At 34.8% G+C, this 16,758-nt stretch overlaps 1 protein-coding gene across 1 annotated transcript in view; it reads right to left on the bottom strand.

Annotated features, from left to right (window-relative positions):
• Positions 1-16,758, bottom strand: part of OCA2 (OCA2 melanosomal transmembrane protein) — a 232,421-nt gene that overhangs the window by 106,370 nt on the left and 109,293 nt on the right. The window contains exon 22 of the mRNA XM_042810547.1: positions 7,063-7,156. Within this exon, the coding sequence (XP_042666481.1) occupies positions 7,063-7,156 (94 nt within the window). The remainder of the gene's footprint in view (positions 1-7,062; positions 7,157-16,758) is intronic.

Genomic DNA, 16,758 nt, shown 5'->3' with positions numbered 1-16,758 from the left:
TCTGCATGAGAAGGGGGGTTGGAGCTTGATGATCCTTGAGGTCCCTTCCAACCAAAGCTATTCTATGATTCTATGATAATGGTTGCAATGAGAGCAGGGTTGGTCTCTTCTCATTGGCGAAAGGACAAGGGGAAATGGCCTCAAGTTGTGCCAGGGGAGATTTAGGTTGGATATCAGAAAAAATTCTTTACAGAAAGGTTTGTTAAGCACTGGAATAGGCTCCCCAGGAAAGTGGTTGAACCACCATCCCTGGATGCATTTAAAAAAAACGTTTGGATGTGGTGCTCAGGGACATGATTTAGCAGAGGGTAGTATGGTTTGGCTGCAGTTGGACTTGATGATATTGAAGGCCTTTTCCAACTGAGAAATTCTATGATTCTGATATGCATAACCTTCATTTTGTGTATTTAATCATTTCACAAAAGTACAGTTACCTCAACACAAAAGCGAAAACCATATTATGTGGCTCCAAATTAATTCCTGCCTTGATGTTCTAGAAGTTTAATCAACTAGAGAGCCTTCCTGTTTTCATTCCACATGTACCTAAATCTGGATAACACATTTTAATTATAAGAACCATGAAATTCTGAATATCCAGATAGAGTACCACTCAAAACAGTTCTAGAGTATTTGGTAGAAATCAAATTCAGTGAAATGAAAAAGAAGGTTATTTACTTGCCTTATAAAAGCTTGCTGGAAAAGTGATATTTTCATCTGATCTCAGACTGTATTAGTAGGAGTAAAATATAAAACCTCATGATCAGACATATTAGAACAAGGAGTTTTATTTAAACTCCATCTAACAATGAAAAAATGTTCCCTGCAGATTTTTCAAACATTTTCATTCAAGTTTTTCTTTGATTTCTATTTAAAGAGACACTGAAGAAGCACTACACTCTTCTTTGGAACAGACATGCTGATTTCCAAATCAACTTTTTAGCACAAATCATAATTTGCAAATAAAATCTTGTGTTTTGAAGGTGGTTTTTACAGAAAGGCTCCTGAATTATGATGCTATTCATTAAAAAAGATTGGCTTGGGGAAGAGCTTTAGGAAACTTTACACCCAACTAAGGGCAACAAGATTTTTCTTCTCTTCAGCTTTCTTTGCAGATTAACAAAAAATATAAAAGTAAAAAATATGACTATTAAGCAAAACAAATCAGTCTATATCATTCTTACTGCAATGTTTACTTATGTAATACCAATTATAGCTCTGTAAATTGAAGGAGTAATTAATTATATCATATGTAATTGTCATATGCAAAAAAATCATCTACAAAAACAACAGCGTAAAAGTTGAAGTGAAAAGAAAAAATGAAATATATTAAGCCTTCCATAAATGCTGATCTAAGGCAATAGTGACCTTTTCCTTCATAATTTTGTTTATAATCACCATTCTAGAAGGGATCATTTTTCATTTTGGACTGTTAGGACAGAAAAGTAAAAAAAGTGAAAAAAAAGTGGTTTCTTATATGTAAATTGAAATACAAAACCATGCAGGAAGCTAACTGTAGATTAGCTACAGGAATCACTCTATCCTGATGCACATCTGATTTAACTCCTGCTTCACCATTCATCTGTATGTCACCACTTAATAAATTTCACAATTCAACACAAAGGTAGTAGAGAACAAGGCTAAGACATGACTGGGGGAAGAATAAGAAACTAGGAGTAAAAGTGCGACATCTTGCTTGGTGTTAATATCAGCACAAGAAGCCTTGCTTCAGAACATGAGCAGTCTCTAACTTGTGTCAGCTCCAACCTGAAATGAGACCCAGGCACGCAAAGGCATCTCATCGTTTCTTCTCCCTCTCTACCTCTCCTCCCCTTACCTCCTCCCCTTTGGTTCTATGGGAAAGAAACACAAATAGAAATTCTAAATTGGAGATGCAGCACACTCCAGCCCATTTCTCAAACTGGAAGACTTGTCAACAAGGACAAGGTTAAGTACAGTGCTCCCTCATATCTAAATGGAGATAAAGAAACTTGAAAGTGGAAGAGGCAGATATTACTTCCACGAATGTACCCTGTGGCAATAAAATAGTATGCATGTGCCTGGAGAATGAGTGACCAATAATAAATTAAATCATTGCAATTGCTTTCTTAAAATCTTTGTAAAAAATCTTAGAGAATGATACAATCATATTTCATAAACCATAGAAGAAAAACACTATTTAAAAAAATAATAGCAATAATATCTGAGTAACATTGTGTTTACATCACTAAAAATAATGTGAAGTGTTTAAATTTAATTTCTTTTATGGAGGCTAGTTTGAAAATCCAAAGATTTCACAGCAGAGAAGCAAAACCACTATTTGTATGTTCGCAGAGCAAAGAATTCAAAGATATTGACTCTCATTAGAAGGTACACAATTACGTTTAGTTCCATTCAAAAACTCATTATACAGATAAATCCTATTTCAAGTTGGAAAAGAAAATATTCTCCTATGTAAGGGTTCAAAATCCTATGTTTTCCTTTTTTTTTTCCTAAAATATAAACATACCTAAGCACAAATCAAAAGATGTATTAAAAAAACAAACAAACAAACAACAAACAAACAAACAAAAAAAAAACCCTAATAACTCAGGAATTATTCATAAAAAATTATTTGTACCACACTAATGCAAAAATACTTTCTTACACGGACTGTGCAGATACTTAAAATTAGCAATATTCAGTTTAATAATTGCCTTGCTTGTGGATGTCAGTGTTGCATTTGCTTGTTTGACCAGTGCTGACAATTCCTAGCATGGTACAGAGTGTTAAAATCTAAATAACATTTGTTAAACTCAATTCCCTAGGTCTAGTAATAAGGAGAGCATTTTCAAGTGCAATAGGGTTTTAAGTATATGTTTTCCATATTTCAAAGAAAGTTTCTAATGTTTCCCATATGCACCTAAAGAAAACAAGATACAGATGATAAAATGTGATAAATAAACCTTAAATGATGGATTCTTTTAGAGAAAGAAGTCTTAAAAACCAAAAGTTGTAAAATATTAGAAGTTGCACAAGTTGAAATTGTTCATTAACATGTTTGTTGAGAGGGGCTGGCTCAAGTGTGGCATCTGTACTTAAGAGAATTCAGTTGTAATGTCAAATATCAACATTTATTACCCATTTAACCCACCACTCTTCCTTACTGAAATGGGATTGAGCTAACCTGTGTGTCTTACTCATTAATCTTTCCTCAGCAATTCCTCAATGAATTTGGGTTGGATACTTTAAGCATCCTGAAATCCCATTTCCTGAAGCTGCACAGCTGGTCAGAAAGCCCACAGGTGAATTGTGTACAACTGTTTGAATATCACCTCGCTTGACTAAAGTCTCAACCATCAAAATCTACACTTAAGGTAACAGAGCTGGTTTTATTCTGATCAGAATCAGTCTTGAAACAGAACAGTGTTTGGCATAGAATGGTGTTAATAACAATGAAAAGGGGAAAATGACACTAAATGAATTGGAATGCAGAAAACTAATGCTATCTAACACACCATTGAATAAAGACATTTGTATGACTTTACAGAGCCCAATGGTTTCTTTAAAAATGCTATTTTTAATAAGTTGCGTAAATAGGTTACACAGGGGGTAGCAAAGAACACGAAATTTGCCCTCCCATGTGCATGAATGATAGCCCTCAAAAGCACTGTTTCACAGTCTTTATGGGTGAATGCTCTCAAGCAGGGATAAATGAGATATCCTACAGTCAATATTTTTGCTGTGAATATCTCCCAACACAAATCCTATGATGAAAACAAACTTGTTAGGAAGCTATTATCAGAAACCAATATCTTCTGACACTTTCAAATTATTGTTACTCCCAGTGAAAACAGAGAATAGCAATTCAGCTCCTCAGATACCATATAAAGAGAGAGCAAAGACAGAAAAATGATAAACCTAAAAATATGCACAATGTTTTCAGGATCATGTCCAGTTAACCTTAGCATTATAATCTCAGGCAGGCCCCCCAGGCTCGTACCCTCTTCCTCTGGACAGACTGATTTCCTCATGTATCAAATAATCTCTCCCATATACTCATTGCACTACATGGTTATCCAGTTCATTTTTCCTTTACCTATATATTCTACACCATGATACATAAAGCATTTAACATAACCCTCACTTTCTTTTCTTGTCCTATAGCTTGAGCATTTATCTATTTTGTTTTTTAAATCATGTTATGTATCAAAGACATACAGTGGTGATTGGTATTGTATTGCAGTAAGATGAGGGAACATGACTTATACTGTGTTTGAAATACTTTGTAAATGTACAAGATAATAAATGCATTTCTTAAAGAGAATATTAAAAATCAAGCTGGTAATTTTATCAGCATGTAGAAACAGATAATTAGAGGTCCTACAGCAGTGAGTACTCATTATGTAATGAAGTTGGAAACAAAGTTTTTATTAGTAACAGAAATAATTCTATGGGCCATTTTCAAATTCCATTGGGTAGATTGGCCAAGTGTAATGCTATATCACAGACTCAGAGATATATCAGTAAAAATGAAACGCTAATATGAAACATAGCATCTTGATTAGAAGACTTATCTTCAATGTTCTTTCTTTTTTGTTATGTCTGAAGAAGATGAAAATTTCTCTCCACTGTATTCTTAATGTTAACCTCTGAAAATTGTCCAGGCAGGAAGTCTATGCTGTTCTGATCTGTTTATAGTACCACTCTACATTTGGAGCTTTCCTTTATGTCAAATTGTCTTTTTTTTTTTTTTTTTTTTTTTTTTTTTATGATTGTGTGTTTCTTTAATAACCACACTAAAAATCGCACTATGAATATTATTTTTCTTTGCCTTCTGCTTACTGTTTGTGCTGTCAATGAGCAATTACCTAATAACAAATTTGATGTTTTCTACAGGATCAAGACTGCCATACAAAATTGTTTCTCTCCAGAAGCACACTCATTTGTTTGCTCTGACATCTACCTTGACAAAGCAGGTGACCCACCACTCACTATCACCTTTTCCAAACCTTACTATTATTTTTATTTTTACACTTAATATCTTTCTTTGTGTTGATCTTCTAATTCACTTAATAGATTATATATCACATAATTCCCCTTTTATTTCTGCCTTCTGATGATATAATGTTTAGAAGCTCAACATAGGGGGGAAAAAGAACTGAAGGAGTCAGAGCAGAGGGAGAAGAGATACACCCACACTCTGTGATGGGAAGTAACAGGAAAGCTGAATGAATCTTCGGTTTAACAGTGAACAGTAAATTAAGCAAGAATTTGAAATGGTGCAATTAAACAAAAACAACACAATAACAACAACAACAAAAAAAGCAAATAGCTCTGTACTTCATATTTCATCTTATCTTTGCAATACAGGAAAACAGAATAAGGGGACTGTGCCTGAAGAACTGTGTTCAGACCCGTCTTCCAAATTACTAAAATGATAATGAAAATTTCAAGTACAAACAAGATTTTTCAAGAGGAAAGATTAAAGAACATTAATACAGTTTTATGAAGCACTTCCCAAGGTGGAAGAGGAGAGTAATTTAGTTGAATTGATACAAGTACAACAGGGAGCCCTGAACATGGGTTGTGAAATCTGGGGCAAAAAAAAAAAGAAGAAATGCAGAAAATAGTCACTCTGTGCTTTGAGAATGCCTTCATGAATAAAGGGAAGATCAAAATCCTCAAGGGATGAATGTAACATGTCTTAGTGCCAGAAGTTGTACCAGAGGAGGTTTAGGTTGAGCATTAGGAGAAACTTTTTCTCTCAGAGGGTGGTCAGGCACTGGATTGGCTGCTCAGGGAGGTGGTGGAGTCTCCGTCCCTGGCAGTGTTCAAGAGGTGCCTGGACAAGGAGCTACGAGATATGGTTTAGTGCTTGTGGTACTGGGAATGGGAGGGTGGTTGGACTAGATGATCTTGCAGGTCGTTTCCAACCTCGCTATTCTATGATTCTATGATTCTATGACATGCCTCCAAATAGACTGAACTGGGGAACATTTGACAAATACTTTCCTAAGGCAAATTATGAAGAAACACATTTAACTACCTGCTCAATGACTGAGACGCCAGCAAAAGTGGGGTTTTACTTTCTTTTTGCTAATTCCACTACTACATTTCTGTGATCACTCTGGATTCAATTCTCGCATCCTTCCTCACAATCCTAGAATCACCAAAGTTAGAAAAGTCGTATAAGATCATATAGTCCAACTGTCCACCTATCACCAATATATTCCACTAAACCATGTCCCTCAGTACAACATTGAAACATTTCTTGAACATCTCTAGGGACAGTGAGTCCACCTTATCTCTGGGCAGACTATTACAGTGCTTAACCACTTTCTTGGAGCAGTATTTCCTAATGTCCAACCTGAACCTCTGCTGAAGAAACTTAATATTAAAAGCAAATTACATCCTAAAATGACAGATTGAATATCTGTGAAATATGAGCAGAGCAGCCCCAAACAAGACCATTATTGTTTTATCACCATCTTTTGTTGTTTATAAATCCAAGTCTGTTATTTATCAGTTTGTATTATGTAAGACTGTAATGCAATATCAAACGTCCTGAAAATCAAGCATTTGATTTGAAGGGTATTCTGTCTTTCTAAAATATACTCTCAGAGGGCTATGGGAAGAGAGTTAAAGAGTGCTGTAAGCATTATCTTATCAGTGGCTCTTTTCCAGACACTCCCATATGATTAATCACATTAGTCAAAAAGGTTTGAAGACTCTGAGATAAACAATAGAAAGGAAAGCTAATAGAGAATATAAACTAAAATAAAGAAAACTGTGAAGAAAAACTAGAGTGTTGAAGATAAGACTGAGGGTGATCAAAGCAGGGATTTCTGAAGTTTAGTTTCTCCTGGGGTTTCTACCACACGTAATCACAACACCTTTATACATTCTATCCACATTAAATAAAAACTATGTGATCAGATCCCTGCTCACAATTCAGTGGCCAAAACCTGTCAGAAAAGCAGGTCTATTTAACAGACTTTTCCCACTTATTTTCTCACTGGAGGCTCAATTGTTTGCATAAAGAAAGTAAAAGACAGATTTAAATAGAAAAGTTTAAAATTTTACCTGAAGAATTCCATGAAGGAGAAGCCATAGCCATGCTGTTCAGCAATTCCTGCACAAACAACGTTTGCAGATGCTCCAATCAGTGTTCCATTGCCTGCCATTCAGAAGACAGATAGTGGCTTAAAGTTATGCTCTGTTTCTTACACTTATGCTGTCTATTCTGTGCTGAAGTCCCTAGACGTACTAGCTGGAAAAGAAAAATGAATTTATGTTGGATAGACTTGAAAAGAAGCACACAGACAGCATCTCTACATCCTAGAAATAGCTTCAGCCTGGTGTCATTCTCGGGTTCTACATAAAATAGGAAAACAGGGAAGGAAGATAATATCAATCTAACTTCAAAGTAACACTAGGGACTTGAATTCAGATAAACCTGCTGATTTTTTTGCTGTTGTTTTATATATGAAAAGATTCCATCAGATGAGTTGAAAACAAAGGATGAAATAATACAGGAAAGAAAACAGAATTTTGCAATAATAATATCTTCAGCAAACATTAGGGGATTTTATGAAAAATGGATGCCTTCTTTCCCCACATAGTAATGACACTTACAAATGAGTCTTTTATATATATATACAATTAGGATAATTAGTTGCTGGTTGGATTGTATAGCTTTTTTTTTTTTTTTTTTCTCATAAGTAAAAATCTGGAGACTGGAAGACAAACACCTATCTGTTGAATTCAAAAAGATCATATAAAGTTTATTTGCCAAACTACAGCAGTTCTTTCTAACATGGAAGGAATACACTTTACTCACTGAACGTCAACAAATTACATTATACAGGCCCTCTTATGACATGTACATGCAAAACGAAAATAATATCATTTTTATAAAGTGCATCAATCCTCTTGTAAGAACTATATACCTTTTTTTTTAAAAAAAAAAAAAAAAAAAAAAAAATTCTAAGCTGTTGCCAGTAACTAATTCACTCCTGTGTTTTCTCTAAACTTTCAACAAAGTTACAACATAAAGTTAGGCATTCAAGGCTCAGAAGGACTGACTCATTTTCTATAGCTCTCCCCTGAGTCATACCTTAGATTTAAGAAAAGTTGTACACTTCACTTCCACAAATCAGATGTCTTCGTCAAATAATTCTGCTCTAAATCATGAATTGGGAAGTAACAATGACTCCTATATTCTGTTGTTTCATTAAAATTTTGAAAAAAAGAAAAGAGAAAACTATCTGAAAGATTTTTTTCTTTTATACTGTAGCAAGTCACCTCTTTTGTTATACATCTATACATAAAATATCCTTTATTCTAAGCACAAGTCTTCATGTGTTTGACTATCAAAGGCTTACAGTTACTCTTCTCATTTTGGCCCTGCTAAACATGATTGCTCAGTGGAGATACTTGTAGTTTGAGAAAAAAATTCTCAGAAGGTAATTAAAGCTACAGTTAATTGTTTTGACTTAGTAAATGTTTCAGGTTACGCAGATCTCAGTTTACCAAAGAATCCATCAAATTAAGGCAAAAGTAAGATTACCCTAAGTATTCAAACATGATACATATACATTTCCTGGAGATAAGGAAAATATCCTCCCATGTCCCCAGCTCTGAACAGATATTTTATTTCTTTGTCTTCTTTTTTTTCCCTATTCCTATTTTTTCTTCTCTACCAGGAACAATGCTAGGTGAAGAGCTTCCTACTTGCTGTTTTTAAGGGTTTAACTTTGCAAAGAAACTGAGTGCAACAGTCCTTTCTGTCTCTAAAGAGCTCTCCTGACATTAGTGGGACTGCTCGTCAGTAAAAGAGCATATCCCTACAGATCATAAAAACATTGTAGAGCACTCTTGTAAGAGTAACAAGAGGCTACTTGTAACCTAATTTTCATATCACACAGAATGATTCACTACATGTCATCACAAGTGTGGTGATAAGAAATGATCTATCTTCCTAGTGGCCAGAAATGTTTAAAAAACAGTGCCTAGAGCAGTACTGGTCATAAGAAACAACACAGCTTATTTACTCTGTCCTGTCTGGCTCAAAGCGTATTTTAGTTAATATATGCTCAGAGATATGAAATAGAACTTAATCAGAATTCTTGTTAGGCTTTCACATAAGAAAGGCAAAACACAAAGCATGTGGCTTAATACACAACCAGAGCAAATTAAAACAGCTGAAGTTATTAGAAGAGCAAAACAGAAATACTTCAAGAATTTTCAGTTCCACTACTAATTATTAGTCTACATTCTCCCAACATTTTGTAAGAGTCTGCTCTACATGTAGCAAAATCAGACTTCACCATCAGAATAATTTTATTGTAGACAAGGAATATACCTCTGGCTTCAAATTAAAGGAGCAGTACTGAAATTATACTCTTCCCATGGCTGTGACTAGATACAGCCAGGATTTCCAAACACACAGTCTTCCATACTGTACAGGAGCTACTGTAGAGCATTCAGATAATGAGGTATTATGGAAAGAGCTTCTGCATCACCACTGCATTGATTTCCCCGAGTAGAAGTCACTAGAGGAGAAATCATGTCTTTAAGGTTATCTGAAAAAGTAGTATTTCTTTTTCATTTGTTCAGACTGTGTGAGCAGTTTAATTAGGTATTAGTTACTCATGCTTCAAAGAACTGCATTGAAATTATCAACCAAGACAAACTTTCGTTTCTCCTCCAGGAACATCCGTCTTAAAGACAGGCATTAAACTCAGCAGTGAAACAGTGACACTGTGTCCTCTGAATCACAGAAAAGTCAAGACTAGATAGATGTAAATGGGATCCTATGTACTTTGTGCTATGTAATTTGTTCAAATTGACTCAAATGAAGAGCAAGCATTTTCTGGCATTTCACAGAATCTTTATTTCATCATCATATCATCTTCAGCCTTAAGAATAATTAACATTAAAACACATAGTGAAGGCTCTTATTTAATTATTTGTATGCTCAAGCTATAATTGCACACCAGTGAATTTATCAAAAAACACCAGTTTTGATGACTTCTACTGTAACTCATCCTTTATCACAACACATATACTTACCAAGAATTTATATTCCTTACAGTTATATAAATGCAATATTTCTAATATCAATAGAAGGTGATATGTTTGAGGTGAGACATATATAGTATCTTTCATACTTATTCTACCTTTTTTTTTTCTTGGTACACTGCAGGCATCCTTTCAATGCCAATTATGCTTAACAATTCATAACCATGAAATCACGAGAACCTTCCTTCTTAATGCAAGAGAAAAAAGAAACATGTTTGATGTGTGATCTCAGAAGTATTCAGACATCTTTAAAGTGAGGACGCTATCTACACAACAGAGAATAAAATGGCAGAGGAATCCTTATGGATCATGCTCATTTTTCCACGTACCTGCCCTAGCTTTGCACAACCACTGCAGAAGCATAATAGAAGGTCTTCTACTATTTCTGCCCAGAAGCAGAGATAAAAAATTTTATTTTCTCACAGGAAATTACTCTGAATATCTTAAAAGAATGCAAAATTAACTTCAAGTATAAGAAAGTATTCAACAGTTTCAGTTAAAAATAAATTCATGAAGAAATATTTGAAAGCAAAGCCCACATTTAAAAATGTGATCTTCCGTATTCATCTAACATAGAGATAAAAGCAGAAAGCTCTTGAGAAGTTCTTAAGACTGTCTCAAGTCTGTCTCAGTCTTAAGACTGATTTGATACCTGCCATATCCAAAAGCCCTGCTTTTTCCAGACTTCTTCTCCACTCAGTATTATTATTTATTATTGCCCTCCACTACATCACTACTTTTAAGATTGCTAAATTCAAGCCCCATACCTAGTGCACCTGCCTGAGCTCAGCCAGCCTCTGCTTTAACAGAGTTCATCTACATGATTACACTCTGCAATGCATTGAAAATCACTGTTGGGAGAATTTAAGAGTCTTTTCAAAAGTTGGGGCTGGAAAGCTGGGAAAGAATCATAACAAGAAAAGGGAGACAGTTTACATCAATAATGTTTCCTCTTACTTTAAATCTTTTTCTCATTGTGTTACTTGGCAGCAACACATATGTTGCATCTAAATACCACTGGTTTTTAGAAGCATCTTTGGTATTGCTCTCTCAAGAGCAAGCCTAGCCTTTTTGTCTGCTGCATTCCTAATATGTTTGCCTGGAGAATTACTTTTAAAGTGTCTAGCAGGATCAGTGTTCATTACTGAAAGGACTGAGAAATCCAAGGGAATTCAAAAAAGCTATTTTGCCTGGCATGGGGAAAAAAAAAAAAAAAAAAAAAAAAAAAAAAAAAAAGTATCATAAAGATGGGTTCTCAAAATATAAATGAGCTAGTATCTTGTGCAACAGCAATTTTTAAAGGGAATAGATTATGGAGATTTTTTGCTTTCTTCTGAGCATCACACACCACTTCTCAACCTGAACTAGCCAATAGACTTTCTGCATTTTCTCATCCCTGTATCTCTGGTTGCCTATCGCCACAGAAAAAGACTACACAATTTTCATATCAAGTACTGAACAAAGGCTGTTATTTAGCAATGTACCAGTAGAGAAAAGTGTTTATTATTTTTCTGAAATCCAATTATTTCAACAGCAAACATGAAACTCAATATCCTGCAGCCACAATAAAAGACAGACAAGCCACAAAGTAGGTTTGCCCCAGCCTTGGGAAACCATCTGTGTAAGCCACAGCTTTATTTAGGGATATCTCTTTGTGCAGCTTTGTTCCAGTCAAGTGCTCTCACTTCAAAACCAAGAGTTAACTACAGAACCATTAATAATTTTTTCTCACCCCTGCTTTTTGATGTAATCGATCTCTACTATTAAAGCATCTATCCATAACTTATTTAAGAAAGCCAGCTCCTTTCCTCCTATCGATTTTCAAAAGAAAATGCTGTGCACTCTCCTATGCACTTTATATAGTTAGCCATAGGTAGATTGATCTGTGCGGCTTCTATCCCATAGAGTATGTCATTTCTCTACTGGAAACATGATTCAAACAAATACAATAAATCTGTCTACAGAACTGAACACGGAACAGTTATGGTTTTGATTAGCCTTGCAAGATACAACCCTCACAGCTTTCACAAATTTTGTATTTTACACAAATCTGATCCACATTTGCCTCACTAAACAGAGACATTTATGTTAATCTCTTAAGCGCGTACAACTCCAGAGTATCTTCTGATTTTTTTAATGTGTAAAAATTTACAAGCTCTGGATAATCAAACTTTGCAGTCAAAAAAGAATTACAGAATCAAGGCTAATTAAACCACTGCTAATCTTCACAATAACCAGGAACCTCAGCTCATAAGCAATAAGAAAGAAAAGGTCTGCATGAACTCAGCAAACAGTCTTCAATCATAAGATAGTAACTATGTTTTTTTTTAATTTTACCTACTTGGAAATATTTTGAAAGGGATATTTCTGTTGAAATGTCTACATAATAAATTCATAGGGTAAACATTGAAGGTGAATCATAGTCTTAACTTACTCAAAGTGTTAACTGACCTGACCATTCAATTCAACACCTAAAATAAAGTGAACCTTACCCTCTTCTACTACCACTATTTTACCACCAGCAGAACAGTTACTGTAAGTATTCGTGAGTGCTATTCAACTTTCATTACTTTATTTTTCAGAGAAAGGAAAAGGTGAAACTTAAATTTGCTGTCTTCTACCAGAAGTGTGTAATAAGCAAGACAGGTTGCTGAACATCCTGCACTTGTTATGTTAATGAGCTACATGAATCCATAGTCTTCTTTCAAATTAAGACATCTGCAGAAGAGACATAAAATACAAGTTCACCATAGCCATCTGTCTCCTCAAAGTCAGCTTAACTCACATAGGGTAAATATTTTAGACTTAAATATTCTAAAAGTCTAAGCTCTGCTACTCAATTCCTTCATGCCCTGAAAAATATATTCAATTAGGTAAAATTTAAAACCTTCAATGCTGCATACAAACCCCAGTTTACTCATTTTTTTTCTCTGATTTTTACATTCAGAAGTTAACTGTTCCATTCCACAGCTTCTTCACGTGTGTCATTACTAGGGACCAAACACTGAAAAACCATTTTCTGAATAGTCCTCTGGAATAAAAGGCAATTATTGAACTTTATGACTTATTTTTGAGTTGAGCAGAACAAGATAATATTACTCAAAATTAAATGAATGTCTCTCCATTAAGTTATTTTAATGTTCAGCCGCTTAAAATTCAGATTTCTACTTAATGTAAATTGACTTTCAACTGAAGCCTAGCTTTTATGTTTTGCTATCACAGAATCACAGAATGGTTAAGGTTAGAAGGGACCACTTGGTATCATCTAGTAAGACCCATTGCTTCAAGCAGTGTCATCTAGAGCACACTGCTATGGATCAAGTGCCTTGTTTAAAATACTTTGACAACTCCTGTTGAGTGCCTCTTTTCACTTTAGGTGTGTTAACAGCAATTGTGCTGCAGATATCTTATAATAAGCGTTTAAGTAATATATATCCAGGACACAATTACAACTTTCTTTAGTGTCATAGAGAGTGTTTGATGGTGCAATCTGATTCATCACTTTGAATTAATTATATTGCAGACTCAGATTTCTTTTCCTCCTTTCTTTTGGATTACCAAACACAATTGCAAGCAGCATCATTTTGTTCCTTTTCCAAAAAAAGGGTTTACTATCTGGAAAGTGTCTGCTGTGGTAAGAAAGATAGAACAGTATTATCTTCTGCACCTAGAGTTTCAGAGCTTGCTGTAGCTTTCTTGTCCTGTTCTACGTGATAGCCTGAATGCTATCCTCCAACTGAATATACCTCTTCTGACAGCACTGCACAGTTTGTATTATTATATTGTGGTGACTCACCAATACAACATCATGAGTTTAAATATTCTATATTATTCTGAAAATAAAAAAGGCCAAGGTTTCCAAGAAGGATGCTCTGTAGTTTTCAGGTTTTTTATAAACAAGTGCACTAGGCAAGTAAAAAAAATTAAACAAAACTCTGTATGTTATTTGTAGGAGTCTCCAATGTCACCACTGATCATTATCTTTCCTCTAATTTGCAGAACTCTATCACAAACAATCACTTTACACAGATTACAAAGACAGTAGAAGAATTTCAAATTTATTAGTATCAATTGAATTCTGCATATTACACAGATTCTCATCCTTTTCATTTTAGAATCCAAGATTTACCATCTAAACTATAAATTCTCATCAGTATAGGTGACATAGAGCATAATCTTTTACCCCATATACTTCATATTTTACTCTTAATAACATACATCCATCTACATATATATATATGTCTGCCAAGTTATCTTTTCAAACTTGGAAAAATGGCCATGCTAAGAAAAATTGATAGGTTCAATATGGTTTTTGATTCTTTATTAGCTCAGTGTCATAAACCTAAGCAGGTCTCTGATATTTCCTTAATACAGACAATGATATGCTTGCCAAGTGGACTGACTCATAGAGTTTTAGCTGTTTTTCTATTTGACATTCACAGCTTTCTTTTCTATCTCTTTCACGCCAATGAGGATTATCTTCAGTAATCTTAAAAGATTAGAGGATCTCCTTCAGCTCTGATAATGAGCATGGTTTTCACATCAAGGACTTTATGGTACCGCTGAGCTTTAAAGCAGGACTTCATACTGAAAAAGTATGAAAATGTCCCAGAGTTTGAATGTTGTGGGAAAAAAAAAAAAAAAAAAAAAAAAAGGAAAAGAAAAACTGTGCTTGGATTTTTATAGAAAGTTGCAGTTCTTGGCTGTTCTAGAAAACAGCATGAGCTGCCTTGTCCAGCCTGACCTTGGCTGTCTCCATGGATGGGTAATCACTGCTTCTCTGAGCAACCACTTCCAGTGCTTCACTACTCTTATTGTAAAAAACTTTTTCCTTATATCCAGTCTGAATCTTTCCCCCCTTTTAGTTTGAATCCTTTTTTGTTTGTTTGTTTCACTTTTACAAATATATTTTTAATACATCATGAAAGAAAGAAATAGATTACAAGGCAAACAAATGCCACGTATACCAAATGTACAGAAGTCCTTCAAACAATGTCTTAGCTACAAACTTCTTCAGGTCAGAAAATAATTTTGTTTACACAATTGAAATTACAAATAGATATATTTCTGATCATGCACTTACACACTGAGTTGAATTCATGCTTCTCGTTATTTTAAAACTTATAAGGCAGTAGAAGCAATGTGATTAAAGCTCCTCTCACTCTGAAATTGCTAAAACTAGCAATTTCCATTTATCCTCCAGAATTTCAGAGCAGCATTCCTACATGTTATTGGAAAGACCACATACAGTTCAGTCTCAAGAGATGCCATAATTTCATCATATACTGGAATAGGAAGCATTAATGAATAAAGCTTTATTCAATGTCCTCTCCTGTGAAATAAATATGAATGCAGATTTGTCAGAGCACCACAGAAAATAATTGAAGTTATTTCTTTGTTTCCTTCAGTTTCTTTCAAATTTCTTGTTTTCTTTCCCCTTTGCTCTTTTCAAAGTATAACTGAATTACTATCAGATACTGCAGAAAAAGCCATGTGAGCAATACAATTTTTCCAGCTATTACTTAGTCACCCTGACAGTAAATGTCCAGACAGACATGAGCTAATGGGGTCAATCAACATTCAGAAGAATTGACAAATAAAAAGGCCCCAAACTCTGAATTAATTTGCTCTAATTTTGGACATCCCTCTCAGCTCTTGAAGTTCTGCATGCTAAGGATTCCTATCTACTCTGCAAAGAACATCTGACATTTTCAGTGTATGGGTAAACATCTGCCTCCTGGAAGTGCCACACTCTCCAGCACCAAATGGGAGCCTGGGGCAGCCAAACTCTGAATTCACAACTTCATTTAAGTTCCTAAAGATAGCTGGAACAAATATAAGTGTAAATTTGCAGAACTAGATTTCCTGATGGCTTACCGTGTTTTTATTTCAGATGCATAAGGCTAACCCCACCTGACAGAAAACTTCTGCCAGAATGGAACTACAAATTCTGAGGAAGACCCAGAAATTTCAAAATTCTGACCACCTCCCCAGGAATTGCCAATGGCTGACATTGTTCTTGGCTTTCTTGATTAAAAAACAGAATTTTTCCTTCCTTCTCACTTCCAGATATAGATTTTATAAGTGCAAGGAGCATCTATATTATTTTTGGTTACACCTTGTGTCTGAACCCCATGCCATAAAAGAGAGAAATTTAATAGAAGCATCTTTCTTTTGGGAGACGGTGTTGAAAGATCACAGCAGCGTGGCAGTTATATTGGCAAAGGTCTCACCATCTTGCTTGAGACTGATTCAGTCCTTTCATTTCCAGAACAACAGCTATAGCAATGAAAGAAAATTACAGTCTTTTCTCATCCCATCATCTTCTAAACCAGTAGCTGACTGTGTGCTTTGAGGCAGCAGAAAAAAGTAACAGCACCACTGGAAATTTTTCAGTTTCATGGCATTTTCTCATGCAGGCACAAAAGATGATGTTCTCTTCATGGACACATAAGCAAGTATAGTGCAGTGCTCACCCTGAACCCCAGAAACACTATCCAACTTTTTCTGAAGCTCTTCAATATGCAGCAAACAACTATTTACGATATCTATACTTTTAATGTATTATTTAATCAGATTCTTCTACGGAAAGTCTTGCTTGCTATATTCCTTTGGTTGCATAAGGAATAATAAGGTCCAATCTTTTGCCTTAAGCACCAGAGTATAATGATACAATTTGCATCTCTGCCTTAAAAA

This window comes from Centrocercus urophasianus, unplaced genomic scaffold (assembly GCF_019232065.1).
Source record: "Centrocercus urophasianus isolate 14NV4802_14NV808 unplaced genomic scaffold, USGS_Curo_1.0 seq_12, whole genome shotgun sequence".
Classification (NCBI taxonomy): Eukaryota; Metazoa; Chordata; class Aves; order Galliformes; family Phasianidae; genus Centrocercus; species Centrocercus urophasianus.
Note: the sequence above shows the minus strand (reverse complement) of the source record. Positions and strands in the feature narration are given on the sequence as shown.